Below are 16,912 nucleotides of genomic sequence, written 5' to 3' on the forward strand. Positions count from 1 at the left end.
GATCATCATGTAACTCAAAATAAATCTGAATGTCATCCGCATAATAGTGAAAAGCAATGTGGTATTTCTCAAAGATAGCGCTTAAAGGAAGCATATACAGTGAGAAAAGGGTCGGGCCTAACACAGAACCCTGGGGGACACCACAGCAAACAGGTACAGGGGAAGAGGAAGATGAGGCCAGATGTACCGAAGAAAGCCGATTGGAGAGGTAAGATTTGAACCAGTCCAAGGCAGTGCCCTTAATGCCAACAGAGTGCTCTAATCTTGCGACTAGGATGTTATGGTCAACCATATCAAATGCAGATGAAAGATCCAATAGAACTAAAACAGAAGGACGACCATTATCAGCCATAAGTAAAAGATCATTAAAAACACGAAGCAGCGCTGATTCAGTGCTATGATGTTGTTTAAAGGCTGATTGGAATTTATCATTTATATTATTCTCGTCCAGGTAGGTCTGCAGTTGAAGTAGAACCACCTTCTCAAGGATTTTAGCCAAGAAAGGAAGCTTGGAAATCGGTCTATAGTTGGCAAAATCACTATGATCCAGGTTATTTTTCTTTAAAACGGGTTGAATAAAAGCATGTTTAAGAACTGAAGGTACATAACCAGAAAGCAAGGAGAGGTTCAATATAGACAATAGACAGGGTCCAATTACATTAAAACAATCCTTGACTATACGAGATGGAAGAACATCATGTACACAATTAGTATTGTTTAGTTTCTCAGTTATACGCTTCAGAGTGGGAAGTGAAATTAATTCAAATTGATGTAAGGCAGCAGAACAGTCAGGATTAGACATACTGTCAGCCACCAAAGGAAGCGTAGATCTAAGAGATAAAACTTTATCTAGAAAGTAGTTAGAAAATTTTTCACAAAGACCTGGGGAGCACGAGAGTAATAATACAAGAACAACTTATGTCAAGCCATCACATGCATGCGGTCCCTGGAGACAATCAATTTCAGAGTGCAGAAAATGTCCTTCCATCCATTAAATCTTACGGTAATCCAAACTTGTGTTGATGTGTTGCAGTACGGATACTGCGATTAACTTTGGAGCAATAACTTACCGGCGGATGGAAAAACCGGGGGGAAAATAAAGCGAAAGATCTTTGTGAGAGGCTGGTGACAAAAACGGAATCTGGGAGGTGAGCATACATATACCTTTCAGGAACTTTAAGGAGAGTAATGGTTCACATGTGGATTGTAACATACTGTACAAAAAGTTTTAATGTGAGCAAACCGCATTACAGCTATGGATAGACTGCCTGTCTCTGCTCTCTTCTCTTTCCTCCGACCCCCAGCCAGTCATGATGGATGGCTGCCCCCTGGAGCCTGGTTCTGCTGGAGGTTTCTTCCTGTTTAAAGGGACTTTCTCCTTCCCACTGTCACCCAGTGCTTGCTCATAGGGGGGTTGCCTGATTGCACGTATGAAACACCATGCCACCGAACACAGGAGCATATTTTGAGAAACCATGGGGCTTCCAGGAGTCTGAGTCCCATGTAGCACTGCTGTTTTTACACTTTTATTTTCAAATTTGGTTTTCTGATACTGTTCAAATAAATTAACACAATAAAGCTATCTGGGTTTTTTTAGTAAAACATCATGTTTGGATTAAAATGATGTTTGAGTCTCATGACTGAAAACTGCAATTCCTCTAATCACCACTTTAGGCCTGCTTAAAAAAGCGAGTCAACTCCTATGGCCACTGGGATAGACTATCCTCTTGGTAATCCAACTGTAGTTTGATATTTTTAGGTGTTTATTTGACCAGGAAGTGAAACTAAGCGTCTCTTTTGCAAGATTTTCCTATACTGACATAGTCAAATAGACTGGTATTTTTATCTAACACTTACATACACGTTAACACTCTGATGGATGCACCAGGGGCAACTCGAGGATACTTCAACATGCTGACTTCAGGAGCCAAAGTAAGAAACAGAGAGGTTGACAGGTTGTAGCTCCTAAGCCACAGCCACTCATAGACAGTATTAACCTAGCAAACGTTTCACGTCAGGGGAAAACAGAGCTCCAAGAAAAATCTCTGCAAGCATGGGGAGAAGTGTACCTCCTCACAAAAGAGCCGTACCCTGGTTTGAACCCAGGACCCACTTATGGTAAATGCAGCAATTCTAACCGCTGAGCAGATGCGAGAGAGCCAGCGTGATGCTAAATGCTAGCTTGCTGCACTCTTGCTGGAAAGTTAGCAGAACTACATTGGTTATGTAGGTGATGCAGTCTGCTCCTCTTCATGGATTTAAAAAGAAACCCTGATTTTCCACCTGTTGTTGATCAGCAGGTTACTGAATGTAAAAGTGAAAATGAAAAAAATCCTAAACTAGCATATAAAAAAACTGTTTGTGGTCGCTTTTGTATCTTTTCTCACATCTCTTTGGGGTCCTTTCTCACTGGCTTCTAAAGGAGAGACATCGCTTCATGCAGATGCTTTGTCAGATATAGATTTCATGCAATTGTCTATTTGTGTTCAGTGTCAGAGGTCTGGGTCAGCCCACAGTACTCTTAAGCTGGCTGGCATTCATTTTTGTCAAGGTGAGAATTCATTTGCTCAAGGACACTTCAGCAGAGTGGATGCTTGCCAATGCACAGTTTAATCCTAGGATTTCTTTTCTCCCTTTCAAAAAAAAAAGCTGTACTCAGCTATTTAGTGTATTGATGGTGTCTATTTTCATAAAAGACTGCTAAAATCAGCTTTGGCTGCAGTCTCTGTGCACAGCTGTTTCCACATTCGTGTAAAGCTATATCATAGGTTATGTCTGCAATGTTTTCACCCAACAGGGTGTTTTCTCCATAAGTGTAGACTGAATATCCAAAGAAAGACTCCCATTGCACAAAAGCCACAACTAGTAATAAAAGAGGAAGTAATAATACTACATGCAGGCATAGACTCTATGCAGATCCATACATTCATTTTCTTCAGCTTATTTCAGGGCAGCAGCCTAAGCAGAGAAGCCCAGACCTCCCTCTCCCTAGTTACCTCCTGTAAAGGTGTTTCCTAGCCACCTGAGAGCTATAGTCTTTCCAGCATGTCCTGGGTCTGCCCTGTGGTCTCCTCCCAGTGGGTCATACCTGGAGCACTTCACCCAGGAGGTCCCCAGGAGTTACCTTGTCAGATGCCTAAACCACCTACTCTCAGCCCCTCAATGGCTGAACTCCTCACTCTATCTCTAATGGAGAGGCCAGCCACCCTTTTTTCCAACGCTTGTTCCCGTGATCTTGTTCTTTTGGTCACTACCCAAAGCTCGTCACCATAGGTGAGGGTAGGGATGTAGATCGATCAGTAAATTGAGAGCTTCGCTTTTAAACTCAGCTCTTTCTATACCAAGACGGACCTGTACAGCGTTCGCATCACTGCAGCCGCTGCACCAATCCATTTGTTGATCTCCTGCTCACTCTCCCCGCACTCATGAACAAGACCCCAAGATACTGTCTATGCAGATAGCATTTAAAATATTAGGTTTGTTGATATTAATGAATACTTATATAAATACATATACATTGCAACACTGGTTCTCATAGGACTTTCCAACCTGGATATTCTGATCCCGGAGCTGGATATCCTCAGAGAAGTTTTCCTACAGACACAGAGTGACTGTGGAGACATTGCTTTCTACACATTGTCTGCAGTGCAATTCTAGGCCCAGGGCCAAATACTGTGCTTCTATCATAAGGCGCTGGCATCACAGACATGATGAGGCCATAATATGACATGTGTAACACTTGGGTGGTCTTTTTTTCTTCTCCTTTTTTTTCCAGTGCTTTTAAAAAGACTTACCATAGCCAGACTTACTGATAAAACCGATGAAAAAAAACCCCATTCTATCTAACAAACACCAAAGGAAATATAAGATTCTGAGGCCACAATTGACTAAACTGAGTAGATGAAAATTCACAGTACGTTTTGATTGGCTGAAATGCCACTGTATAGATGTAAAACAAATTGAAAACCTTGAAAACGAATCAATCAAAACATGCAAGTAGAAGAGGAAGCACAAAGAAGAAGTAGGGGGAAAATAATAAGTAGAAGGAAAAGCAAGAGGAGGGGGGAAAGAGGTCTGGCAGAACTGCTGCTCAGACGCCTAGAAAATCATTGACACATCTAGACTTTTCTTAATGTTATTTGACAGATTCACTGCTATCATTGCTTCTGTTAAGTCAGGGATGTCAAACTCATTTTACATCGAGGGACACATACAGACTGTTTTGGTCTTAAGCAGGCTGAGTGAAATTCCACTTTTTATCCATGTAAAGACGTTTAACTACACATTTAATCGCTGAGTTTTCCTAACATAAAATAAAGAAGTGTAAGGTCAACAGCACATCTATTTTTCTATATGATAAATGTGCAAAATTACAAAAAAAGCTCTGGTAGCTCACTGCCCAGACTCCCCCACATTTATAAAACCGAAGGCTTTTGTTGATTGATGAAAATTTTCTTATTTTTACCTAAATTTCGAATGTAGACAGAAAAGAAAACAGGAACCTTTCAGTCATTCAATTGTTTATCCATTACTTATCCACTTTAATGTAGTATGAATGGCTATGGGGGAACAGAAAAAGCTGTAAAAAACATAAAAATACAGTTAAGTCCAAAGATTTATGCCCCTCTTAACATTTTCCAAAGCCATCCAGCAGGTTCTGGCCCCTGGGCCTAATGTTTGACACTCATGTTCTAAGTTTAATACTTAACAGTGTTCATCTTTGAATATTAAAAGCATATGTCATATTGAGGTTTTAAACGTCATCTCAAGCTTTGATTTTTCTTGTTTTCAAGTGATGTAATCAGGCAGTAATGCAACTGTCCGGCTCAATTACAATATTAGTTTTTTGTCTATTTTCTGTGCATGCCAATTGATTTTAAAAAAAAGGGGGGGGGGGGGGGGGAACAGAAGAAGACACAAAAGCCACGAAGCACTGGGAAGTGGCTCAGACGTGTCTCTTCCAGCAGGACGCAGCTCAGTTTTAAGCAGAACTGCTTTGTAATTACTTTAATGTATCCTTATTGGGCACGTATGCCAATTTTCATAAGTTCAGTAATTGACTCTCTGCTTTTTCAGCTCTGGCACAGCCCACTCTGTCTCACACACTCTCGTATTGATTCCATTAGTTCACATTACTTTGCCTCAGAGATTACAACAGATTGGTCCATGCTTGTGTACAAATGCTGCGAGCGCTGATCTAACAGTTCGGGTTACAGCTACTTATTGTTCAAAGTAAATGTTTTTCCTGTTGAGAAACACAACTGAGCAATGAAGCTGCTTTGTCTGTGGAAATCCAGCTGCCTGCCTGTCCAAAATTAGCAAAAGAAGTAGTTTGTTGCTGTATCATTAAATGAAATTCTACATCATGAATTCGCTGTTCTTAACACAACAAAAGGCAGGAGTTCAAGTAGCATGTCATTATTAAAGTAAGGGGAACAAAGCATGACAAATAACAGTGACATTTAAAAATACTTCAAAAGAGTAAACATTCACACACACACACACACACACACACACACACACACACACACACACACACAAAAAGTAAATCCTAATGTGATATCTGTCTTTTACTTTTTCGGTGCATTTGCCCGCAAGGCTAAACAGGATGCACAGCAGTTTGACTGCTGGTGCTGAAAAGGAAATAAGTTTCCTGTTGTTTTAGGTTCAGTCATGTAAATCATGTAAAATTATTTCGCTAGAGAAGTCACATTCCCACTTTAAGTTTTAACCACTACAGTTCCTTAAACTGTAGTCAAATTAAACCAGGCGTGCAAATATAGGAACCAAAGCACTTCAGATCTGTCTTGCCATACTTTTGTATTGTTTAGTGTGACACCTTAACAGTGCTTTAGCATTGGATGAAACTGTACCTGTGCCATAAAAAAGCCAGAGACAGTATGAAAGGAAGTTTTTTTTTTAATTATTGTTTTTTTTAGACTTTTATTACACCACATTGTTATTAATGTGAGCAGTTGTGCCCGATCATTCCGTTTTTCTCTTTGTGTAAAATAGCATCCTATAACATTTTTGGATGTGTCTAAGCTGCCAGCTGTCTTAAGTTCAAAAAACACAATATTCACTATAGATAGATAGATAGATAGATAGATAGATAGATAGATAGATAGATAGATAGATAGATAGATAGATAGATAGATAGATAGATAGATAGATAGATAGATAGATAGATAGATCTTGAGCGAGAAAGATAGATATATAATTTATATAATGACTTTATATATTAGGATAATACCAATAGTAATCTAATAATCTAATTAAAAACACCACATTGTTCATTATTATAGATTAAAGCAATGGTTCCAACCCTTTAGTCTCCTCTTTATAAAAGAAATATAACATTTTAAGATGGAGTTGGGAGTGGTTCTTTCTAAAACTATTGGATAATTTCTAATAATAACCTGTCTGAACAAACAACAGAGGTAAAGCATATTTAAGTGCATGAACGAGCTTAAAGTAAGTGGTATGTAAAAAGTAAATCACATGTAACTGTTTACATATGTTGTGTTCAAATGATTTGGAAATAGTTACCTGGCAGAATTTTACTGGATAAAACTTTCCTAAAATGTGCTGAAATGAGCACTGAAATGTGCTCATGTGTCAGGTTTCTGAATTATGCATGAGACTGAGTCTGAATTCAATTACAGTTCCTGGGACTAATGTCATTTATTCGTCACTCAAGGAGAAACCAATTTAAAACCACACATCAATTTAAGTATGTGTAAGTTGCTGTACTGTGAATTTGTTCATCTTAACAAATACTTTTAGTATTTAGATTAAGATCAAGTGACTGTTTTTTGTTAAGAAGACCAAAAGTCTCTTAAACTGCTCTTCATCCTCCACCATCCATCCACCCTGCAGATCAACAGTTGTAGCTCAAGATCACTAGGGGGCACGGTCGAGGCTGAAATAAGCGGTGAGGAAAGCGACCTCAGAACATGCAAAACAGAAGAAGGACAAAAAAAAGCATCACATGTAGATTATTCATTTTAGAGTTGCGCTATTGATTATCTTGCCATATCAGGGGTGCAAAGTAAATGTTTTAAAGCTCTAAATTATATCTGCAGAGTATTCCTGCACATTTTGCATGGCATGCTTTGAAAAGCAAGACCTTTTAAAGTTACTACCAGATACCAGCTTTCTTCAAACACTGAACTTTCTCATGTTATTTTTTGATCCGCTTGATGACGCATTTCCAAAACAAAACGTAAGAATGGCTGTTACCTCTTGTTAGATCATACTTCATACTCGTCTTTTCTTGACTCAAACCTCAGGGCCGATATGTGAAGTTCAGCAAGTTGATTGGTCAGTTCCTCATCACTTCTTAGAAGCAAAGGGAGTTTTTGTTTACTTTATAAAACCTCTAGAGAAAGAAGCTATTCTAGTTTTCCCAAGTCGGCAGGACTCACACCAAACCCACACTGAAGTGATAACACTGACAGCTCTGTATCAGCAGTCACAAGTGGTTGATTGCTCATGATAGCATTTTTTTATGTAGCAAACAAGCTGTGCAAATTTATTGAAGACATTTAATTATTTTGACCCTCTTGCACATGTGACCTCTAAGAATATTTTGTGCATTGAACTCAATAAATTGTCCTTTTTTCGAGGTTTTTTTTTGTGAAATGTGTGAGTGAGTGTCATTAGCTGAAATGAGGAACTGGTCATGCGGTATCTAAGCTCATCATCAACTTTGTTCTGACTGAGGTGTTAAAGACATTTGTTGGCAGGAAGTTACAGTATGGGTCTAAAAATGAAAAAAGGAAAGAGATAAAGAAATAACACGAACTCTGTCATCTTTATATTGCTCTTGTCTTTTGACTCCAAAAAGTCAGTCTATTAAAATAAAAAGACATCATTTTTGCGTAAATGAAATCAATTGTGCAAAAAAAAAAAAGGAATAATAAACAATTATTCTCCTGCAGCAAGATATTTACTCCTAAAGAGCAAATACCCACATATGACTGTTCATGCTTAAGTGAAAGAAGATGTGAAAAGCTTGTGTGAGTCAAGCAGTTACTCAGTTTCAAATTTAGTTTGAGGAATCACTATTGGTAGGAAAGTGAAAAAAGTTGCGAGTGCCGATAAAAATTCAGTAACTTTATACATACGTAATAGTATACTGCCAATGTGCACATACTGCATATGTACTTTTTATTTAGAGTGCAAAAAGTGTGTGTGATGAGGAAGAGTGTATGTGGGGTTTAGAAGTCTAAATATAAGTGATTTTGTAACCAGAGGAGGTTATTTGATTGCGTGTTTTGACTCAACACTGTAGAACAGACTAGAAAGAGTCTAGCTCAAATTAGTTTCAGTACCATAACAGGACAGATCAGGAACTTTTTATTGAAAAAAATTTTTTTATTTCTTTTATTTTAAACTCGTGTTCTCAGGTACAAACTGAACATTTCAATAAAGCTTTTCAAAATCATGAAAGTGAGAGTTTACTGTATATTTTAAGGGGGAAATATCTGTAACCTCATCTAATCTAATCTAATGTACATTTATCTGACAAAAAGATGTGAAACTCTACCCACTCAGGAGATGTGGGCGTTCTACATGTTATAACACTGAATGATCATTATTTGATGACATCTTCATCACGCCCACCTTTCAAGTGACTGCAGGAAAATATAAAGTATGAGAAGAAGCAGCTCAGAACACATAATGCTTTAAATCAGAAAGCTGTAAAACGTGGATTCAGTGCTGATGGCTTTAGGACGTAAATATGTGGTGTATCCCGAATGTGATACTGAGAGGCGGAGGTTTCAGGAGCCTGTGGTAAAGCCACATAAATAAAAATTTGCCATTATCTGAAGGGATGTGGTTGGTTAACTGCTTAAACGTTGGCTGGCAGATCTTGATAAGGCCTTATCGCAAAACCAGAATATGTACTGTCAAGATTTTTACTTTGTTTTGTGATAACTTTCGCCATCCTGAAATAATTACCGTTTTACACGTAAGCCAGAAATTTGTTGCCAGAAACTTACTTATTTCTTACTTATTATTGTGACTTGCTTACTCATTAGAACAGTTTTTAATGTTTTCTGTGTCCTCGGAAACAAAAACATGAATCATACTTGTCATTTCTGAATTTCATAAACTTCTAAACTAAACCAAAAGCCTCCACTGCGTCTTCCTTCTGCACTTAGGCTTTTTTCGCAAGAAGTGTTGCAATCCGACAGCATGTTTTTAGAGCTTGTCATTTAAAACAGCTGATTATGCATTTGACGTGAAGGTGACATTAAATGCTACTGTGGACAGAAAAGGGGAAATTGAACTCGTCACAGAGGAAACTCCCACAGACTTCTCGGCTGGCTGACTAGAAGGAAGCCACAGTGAGAGAAGGACAAAGGAAAAACAGCCTTCACAATCTATGGTAGGTAAGTGAGCCATTTATTTTATACACCCTTGCACTGTGTTGGAGATCATGGGTGAGCTAGGAAAGGGGTGAATGCTTGCCTCTCACAAGTGCTACTTTTTCACAGCTAGAAAATCATGTTGCTATATTATTTTAAAAGTTAATGACCTCTGATGTGTGAGCATCAGCCCTATTGAGAAATAATGATAAAAATCCACAAAAGTCAAATACACAGGTTTGCTTTTTGGGCTTCATCAGAGCTCATTTTAAAATGTGTTGAGCTCATGAAAGCGGACATGAATTCCCAGCATATGTCATCCTGTGACTTCTTCTCCTTTGATTTGCTCAGAATTTTCACAATCAGATGAGAAATTGGCTGAGACTCTTCAGAAACATGCGCACTTCTCTTTATGAACGCTTAAAATATCGCCCAGAAAATACAGTGAGTGTACAAAATGAAAAAAATAGCTTAATACAGTAACATACAGGTGTTTCCAGGTGCTGTGGGGTTTTTTGTTTTGGTTTTTTTTTTTTTTTTTTTTTACATTTACATTTTTTACTTGTGCTATTTTCTGAAAATCATTCTGTCTTTGATTTCAACTCAACTGATGGTTTCCACTTCTACAGTGTGGCCTACTGCACCTCTGACAATAACAGGTTGACAAGGTTGTTTAGTTTCAGAGTGAATACTGGATTCCCACATTCTCCTGAACGGGGGTTCCCCCAACCTTCTACTGTAAACAGCAGCTCTAAAGGCAGAAGTAATGCCTGAGTGACCCTTAAAATCCCCCGTTGATATTCTAAAACAATGTACTGAAGTCTTTTTTTCCCTCATCTTTCTGTAACTTTATTACCATTTCAGGTTGCATTCACGTTTTTTATGATTGTACATCAAATTTTATTTAAACATGTTGAGGGATCAATTAAAAAAAATGACAAATGCATTTCACAAAATGCCATTTTGATTTAATTTGCATTTATTTGTCAAAAATGTACAAGGTTTTACTGTTTTTACATTGTCAAAAAAGTGGACGCAACATGAATCAATTGATTTTCTTCTTGCAATGTGGGTAAAAAAATTGATTTTTTTATTTTGTGTTTTTTACATTTAGTCATTGTACGGTGTTTACATATCTTTAAAACATAAAAAACAGACATTTAAAACAAAAAGAAAATGCCCACCACCACCCCTCACTCATACACATACACATATACAAACACCCACACATACGCACACAACTTAACCATACATATGTGTGGCGGTGTGTGATCCCCAGTGTGTTTATTTCTTTTTATCTGCGTCTATCACATGTGAGAAAAAGAGATAAGAGAGAGGCGGATGTGTGGTGACATCCCACAACAAGCAGACACTCAAAGCGGAAGAATGCTCGTAGTGTGGTCATGACTCATTTGTTCATTGTTTCTAGTAAATGAACTAATTCTTCTCCCCTCTCTCTCTCTCTCTTTCTGCCTCGCACACTGCCCTCTGCTCCGACTTGTCTTCAGACTTCTTGATGATATCAGTAAAAGCAGTTGGGCAAGTTTCGTGAGGGCAGCTCATAACAAAAGGGCCACCTTGCCCTCACTGGGCGCAATAATGGTGCCTCTCTTCTGGCTTCTGCTTTTGGCAAAGCTTCCTAAGCTGGCTCTTTTCTCCGGTTCAGATCGTTGTGTAATCCAGGAGATCAACAACTCACAAAATGGTAAATATATGCCCGGTGTAATCCTTCAAACAACTACATTTTTAATTGTTTTTCATTTTTATTGTACTTTCATTTTAAAATACAGTGACTTTTGCATATTTAGCTTATAATAGTTTTTCATGCAAATCGTGCCATAAGCACCTAAAATCTGATAAAGGTTCTGAGGAAAAGTAAAGCAAAAAAGGCTAACTGTCATATGAAATGTATTTTGTTATGAAAGGTGAAGTGTAAGAATATCTTAACTGTTTTTTTTTTTTATATAATTATAATCATTTTGAGTTGAAGATGACTAAAGATTACAGGAATACAACAAAGCGACTGCCCGATTACCTAAAATGCTTTTCTTTTTCTGCTCAGTGTCTTCAATACTGGAATCATTACAATGCCATAATAACTACATGTCCCTTGTCCACTGCAAGTGGAGGCAACACATAAACACACAGTTGGAGCTCTGGGTCGATACAGGATCTGGAAGGTAAAAAAAAAAAAAGGGACAAAAGACGTGAAGAAGCAAACAGAAAAAAAAGATACATGGGACGCCTTTTTCAAGGAATAACTGTGTTCATGTCCTTGCAGGGAGGTGAAGTGTGAGCCATTTGATCCTAGAGATGCAACTAAGCACAGGGATGTCCGCTGTAGATATAAAGCCAATGCATTTGGCATCGGCTTAAAACACACCGCCTTCTTCCTCCAAAACAAGACTTGTCTCTCCTCCTCCTCTGTCCAGCACAAGACTCTTCATCTTTTACAGCACCGTGAGTTTAACATTCATTCTGTTGTGCTTCCTTTAGCATTCAAGTGAAACTAAACACTCAGGGATGTTGTGCGCGTTTGCATTTTTACAGTGAAAGCACTCCCACCAGCGAATCTCTCCACGCACGATGCAGCTGATGGTGGCCGAAAGCTCATTTGGTCCAGCCCCTACCCTCCCTCCTCATCCCTGAACAAAAACCTCACCTATCAGCTCAGCTATAAGACGCACAGAGAGGACAACTGGGTGGTAAGCATCGCGCATGCAAGCTCATAACTGGATTGAAAATGCCTCATCTTTGTAGCACGTCAGTTTAACTGAAAGGTCGAAAATAGAAACCGAGGTAGCATTTAACACTCTTCATACTTCCTTGCAATATATTTAGCAATAATAATGAAACCAGTGACCTGATGCATATAAATCACATTTTAGATTTCCTCTCACAGGAAAGCTTCAAACCTACGAGACCCTCGAGTCAGAAGCCTGGCAGCTTTAAAGAAATAGAAAAAACAGATTAGGATACACCTGGGGAGGTTCTGAATTCAAACATAAGCATACTAACACATTCACAGTTTGGATTTAAACAAATAACGCAAACATACATTTACATTCTAGGTAGCTAAAAACCTGGAAAATAAAATAAGGATGCACATAGAACTCAGTAGCTGATCCAAATACTTTTTTAACCTTGAATAAATGTCAACAAATAAATATTCCATAAGCCACTCACAACACCTGATTCTCTTTGCAGACTGTGAATGTCACAAACACCAGTATGACACTTGAGAGGCAGCTGTTGCGTCCAGGTCACAGGTATGAAGCCAGAGTGAGGGCCTGGGCCAGCATGGGCCTGTGGAGTGACTGGAGTCCTGTGGTGACCTGGCACACTAAAGAAGGTAAATTAAAGAAATCGGTTCAACTTCAGCTCTGAATAAATTGGTTGGCATGTTTAATATATTGAATAATTTTGCACAAGTAGTGCCTTTTCCTTCTTAAGGAGACCCACACTCTTATTTGCTTTCCTCACATTTCTAATCTTCTCCCTCTGTCCAATTTTATTGGTTAGAGATAAGTCTGGGGCTTTGCAGCTGTTGTTATTAGCTCTTTTTTTCTCTCTTGGGCCACAGACTTTGGGCAGCTTCCCACTTTGCATTGTGTACTGGACGGAGAGAAGGAGGTAACATGTAGCTGGGAAGTGAGCAGAGAGCTGGCTCACATCATTACCTACCAGCTGGCCTGTCGACACAATGAGAGTGCGCCGTAAGTTGAGCGTGACGCTGGCAACACCACCTGGCTGGAAATGAAAAATGCACCTTCATCATTCGTCCATCCATTTGTCAGACCGTTCGTGTCATTTCCTCTGCTTTCAACCTCTGCTTTCAGGTTTGAGAGATGTTGTTTGAACCCAGCAGTCACTTCTGACCTCACCAGGATGATGCTGAGGTACAGCTGCACACTGTCTGTCACAGACCCAGAACATCTGCAGCTGAACCTCCAGCCAACACACAGTGCCAAGAGTTTTAAACTCTACCAAAACAGTGAGTAACCATGTGACTGGAGCTACAGCATTCTGGTCGGGTGCTCCAACCTGGGAATAATTCTTGTTCTTCTAAATTCCAAATCCACACTCAAGGAGCGCTTAGAAAAAAGGGTCTTGATTGAGTAGCCCCACCTACTGTTTAAATAGCACTATTGCACCCATGCCGTACCCAATAGACTGTGTACCCAATATATATGTATGTATATAGATAGATAGATAGATAGATAGATAGATAGATAGATAGATAGATAGATAGATAGATAGATGCTTAAGACCCCTTTTGGTACTTTCCACTACAGTCTGTCATGACAAAACAAACAAGCACACACACACACACACACACACACACACACACACACACACACAGTAACTACACCCTGTGGGGCTTATTTATTGGCATAATGCATTCCCTAAAGTTAACCAATGAGCTTAAGAATGAATGCCTAATGGCTCAGACGTGAAATCTAAAATCTAATTTTACCCTAAAATTTAATAATACCCTAAAAAATTAGCATGGGCTAATTTTAGTCTTTACAGTAATACAAGTCCTTACAGGTTGGTGGGCAGTAAGATTAAAGTCCCCACTTGGCAAGATAAACGAGTGCTGACACTAAATCACAAGGCAAAAGCGATACCACACACAGCTGTTAAATATGCATAAAACTTTCCACAATAACTTTAGCTATAAACGAACTTCTCTGCATTGCTCTTATTCCACAGTTCGTCCCAACCCCCCACAGCATGTAAATGTGAGGGAAGAAGACAATAACTGGATCGTGAAATGGACCGAACCAAACAAGAGTCAAAAACACGGCCTGTATTATCAGGTCCTTTATTACAGGAAACAAGATGAGGTAAGAAGCCTTACTATCAGTGTTTGTTTTTTTTAATCTTGATAATTGCATTGGAATTCATTCCCATTAACTATAAAAGACGTACTAATTTAAAGGTGACGTAACTGAAAAAAATAACAAAAAATCAGGTACATATATATATTATTTATTGGGGTTTTTTTAGAATTCTTCTACGCTACTGGAAGTAAGGGATTTAAGTTCTTGGACCATCCTTGGAAAATGTTTAGCCCCACTCCAGGATTACCAGGTCAAAGTTAGGTCATTGGTTGTCCCTGGATCAGGTTCAGAGTATAAAGGAACCCCATCAGAATGGACGGATCCTGTGGAGTGGACCACTAATGAAGGTTTGTGGGCTTTACTTTCAATATGTTTAAGCTTAAAACTTAAAAAAAAGAAGCATATCATGATTCATGTCATTCCCCCAATAACACGATCATTAATTCTGTTTTCCGCACCAACAGTCTGGTCCCCCACAACCTGGATCTATATACTTATCACTGTAGCAGTGGCTCTAGTCTTCCTCATTCTGTACCGCACTATTCCAGCTTGTCGAAGGTACATTCTTTGTGTAAAGCAAAAATTAACTACTGCCATCAAAAGTATAAATAATGCATTTATTATGTTCTAATTTCATAAGAATGATTTTTTTAAATGATAAATTAACCCTATTTGCATAAATTTTAACCACTAGGAATGTAATTGGGTGGGTGGACTCAGTTCCTTCTCCAGGAAAAAGCAAAATCCTGTCAGAGTTGATGGTAAGACTTGTTCAGTTTACAGTTTGCTGTTTTTTTTGCTACTTCTTTATCTTTATATAAATGTTGCACACTTGCTGTTTTTATATGTAAATGTGTTTCCTTTTTTCTCTACATCTATTTGCGATCCAGTCCCCCGGCAGTCGGACCCTTACGCAGACTGAAAAGCTGTATATTTGCAAAGTGCAACAACTGGACGTCTTATCTACATGGTAATATGTTTCACACTTGACCTGTCCGGAGGTCTGCACATTTTTTTTTAGTAAAAGAAAACACTTTCAGCATCAGTGATACTCTATAGCTGTTCCCTTAGATAACTCACACAGACAGACCGTTCAGTGCTCCTGAATGTCACCAATCACTGGGCGTAGCTCCCAGAAAGTGAATTGCAAAATGACGAGCTGTTACATAAATCAATAAAATTCTTATTTTCTTCCCCTGTAGCTCATCACAAGCTTCGCTGTGGCCGACCAAGGACACAGAAAAAAAGTGCCTGGATCAGGATGAGGGTTGCTGGAGCTGTGATAACCTGCCCTCTCCTACTGAGGAGGTTAACGTCTCTGACACTTCTGCGATAAGCTTCACCGGGCCATACATCCTCTGTCGGGTCAGCTGCTCAGAAACTCTAACCAAGTCATTTGTCATGTGTCCAGAGCCTGAAAACCAAAAACATGAAACTCAATTTATATTAAACTAGCCTTAATCAATTTTGCATATCCACATACTGTATGGACAACTTTACTTAATAGTTTTCTTGCTAATAGTTAGATGAGAAGAACACACTTTACACACTATATTGTCTAGAATTTTAGATAATTTCTTAATTAGGTGCAATGATAGAAAGTCTCTGGTCCTATTAAAAAAACATCCCTGTAAGCTATATATGAACTAGATATAGCCACTGTGACATTGCCCACTGGTTTAACGACTGATAGCCTGAACCTTTGAGTTTTAACTGCAGCAGTTGTTGCATCAGTAAAAGCACAGCATGCAGTTCTGGCACTTTGTTTTTATTTTTTCCAGAACAGACACACAAAACAGAATGTCACCTATAGCGGTGCTGGGAAGTGCCAGGTTAGCAGTTTCCCACTGATTCCGGTGTTTGTGCTAAGATTTTTGGCCGCTTAATTCACAGAGATGAAAGTTGTACCAGCCGTTTCATCGAAACAGAAAGTGAAGATGTAGATTCGTAGAAAAACACCAAACTGTGCCCTTCATGAATGTGTCAAATAAAACTGTGTTACTTGAATCTATGTATAGCAAACCATAAATGAGCAAACATCACTGGTAAAGATAGAAAGAAAAGAAAAATTAAGGCATTTGATTGAAGACTAAACAGCACTGTTTCTTATCTGACAGTCGCCGGAGCCAGCCCCCGAGTCAGTGAGTGTCAAGGATGAAGAGATGGACACAGAAACCCCGTCAGATGACTCTGCATCGCCTTCTCCTGTAAATTTCACTCTTTTCGGCGAAGGCTATGTGTGTCTGCCCAGACACAGCAACTCCAGATCCACACAGGACCTCATGTCCCACTGTGATGAAAACACGAGCACACACTGGTGTGACAGTGCTGAGCAGGACCAGAGGTGCAATGATCCAACACCATGGCTCGTTAACTCGGACATCAAGCCTGGCTTTAGCGAGCCCACCGTTGGGGGCAAACCGCCAGAATACACGCCAGGACCTTTCACCCACTGGCCTGAAGGGGCCACCGTACAGGCGTCAGGGTACTGCCACCTCCCCACAGCCTTCATGCAAGAGCAACGCGCTAGCCTGCATAATTCATAGGAAGATTTTATCAAAAGAGGACCTATCACTTTCTCTGCACACGAAACAACTTTCTTTTTGCATAAACTTTTCACTTTATTCTGAGTTACTGATGCTTCAATGTGAAAAAAAATTCCTTCTAGCATTTTTGAGAAGCTTTGTG

At 39.1% G+C, this 16,912-nt stretch overlaps 1 protein-coding gene across 1 annotated transcript; it reads left to right on the top strand.

The window, feature by feature from the left end:
• The first annotated feature begins 9,368 nt into the window (after positions 1 to 9,368).
• On the top strand, positions 9,369 to 16,806 carry csf2rb (colony stimulating factor 2 receptor subunit beta). Its single transcript, XM_085352199.1, has 15 exons — positions 9,369 to 9,401; positions 10,886 to 11,082; positions 11,440 to 11,557; positions 11,659 to 11,837; positions 11,928 to 12,082; positions 12,585 to 12,729; positions 12,961 to 13,093; positions 13,217 to 13,371; positions 14,094 to 14,227; positions 14,391 to 14,571; positions 14,689 to 14,782; positions 14,919 to 14,985; positions 15,115 to 15,194; positions 15,427 to 15,589; positions 16,342 to 16,806. Exons 2-15 carry the CDS (start codon positions 10,977 to 10,979, stop codon positions 16,768 to 16,770), a joined length of 2,139 nt encoding a protein of 712 aa, XP_085208325.1. The 5' UTR covers positions 9,369 to 9,401; positions 10,886 to 10,976; the 3' UTR covers positions 16,771 to 16,806.
• The last annotated feature ends 106 nt before the right edge of the window (positions 16,807 to 16,912 follow it).

This window comes from Diplotaxodon limnothrissa, linkage group LG4, assembly GCF_057381915.1.
Source record: "Diplotaxodon limnothrissa isolate DT_005_m linkage group LG4, D_limnothrissa_male_GT1.1, whole genome shotgun sequence".
Classification (NCBI taxonomy): domain Eukaryota; kingdom Metazoa; phylum Chordata; class Actinopteri; order Cichliformes; family Cichlidae; genus Diplotaxodon; species Diplotaxodon limnothrissa.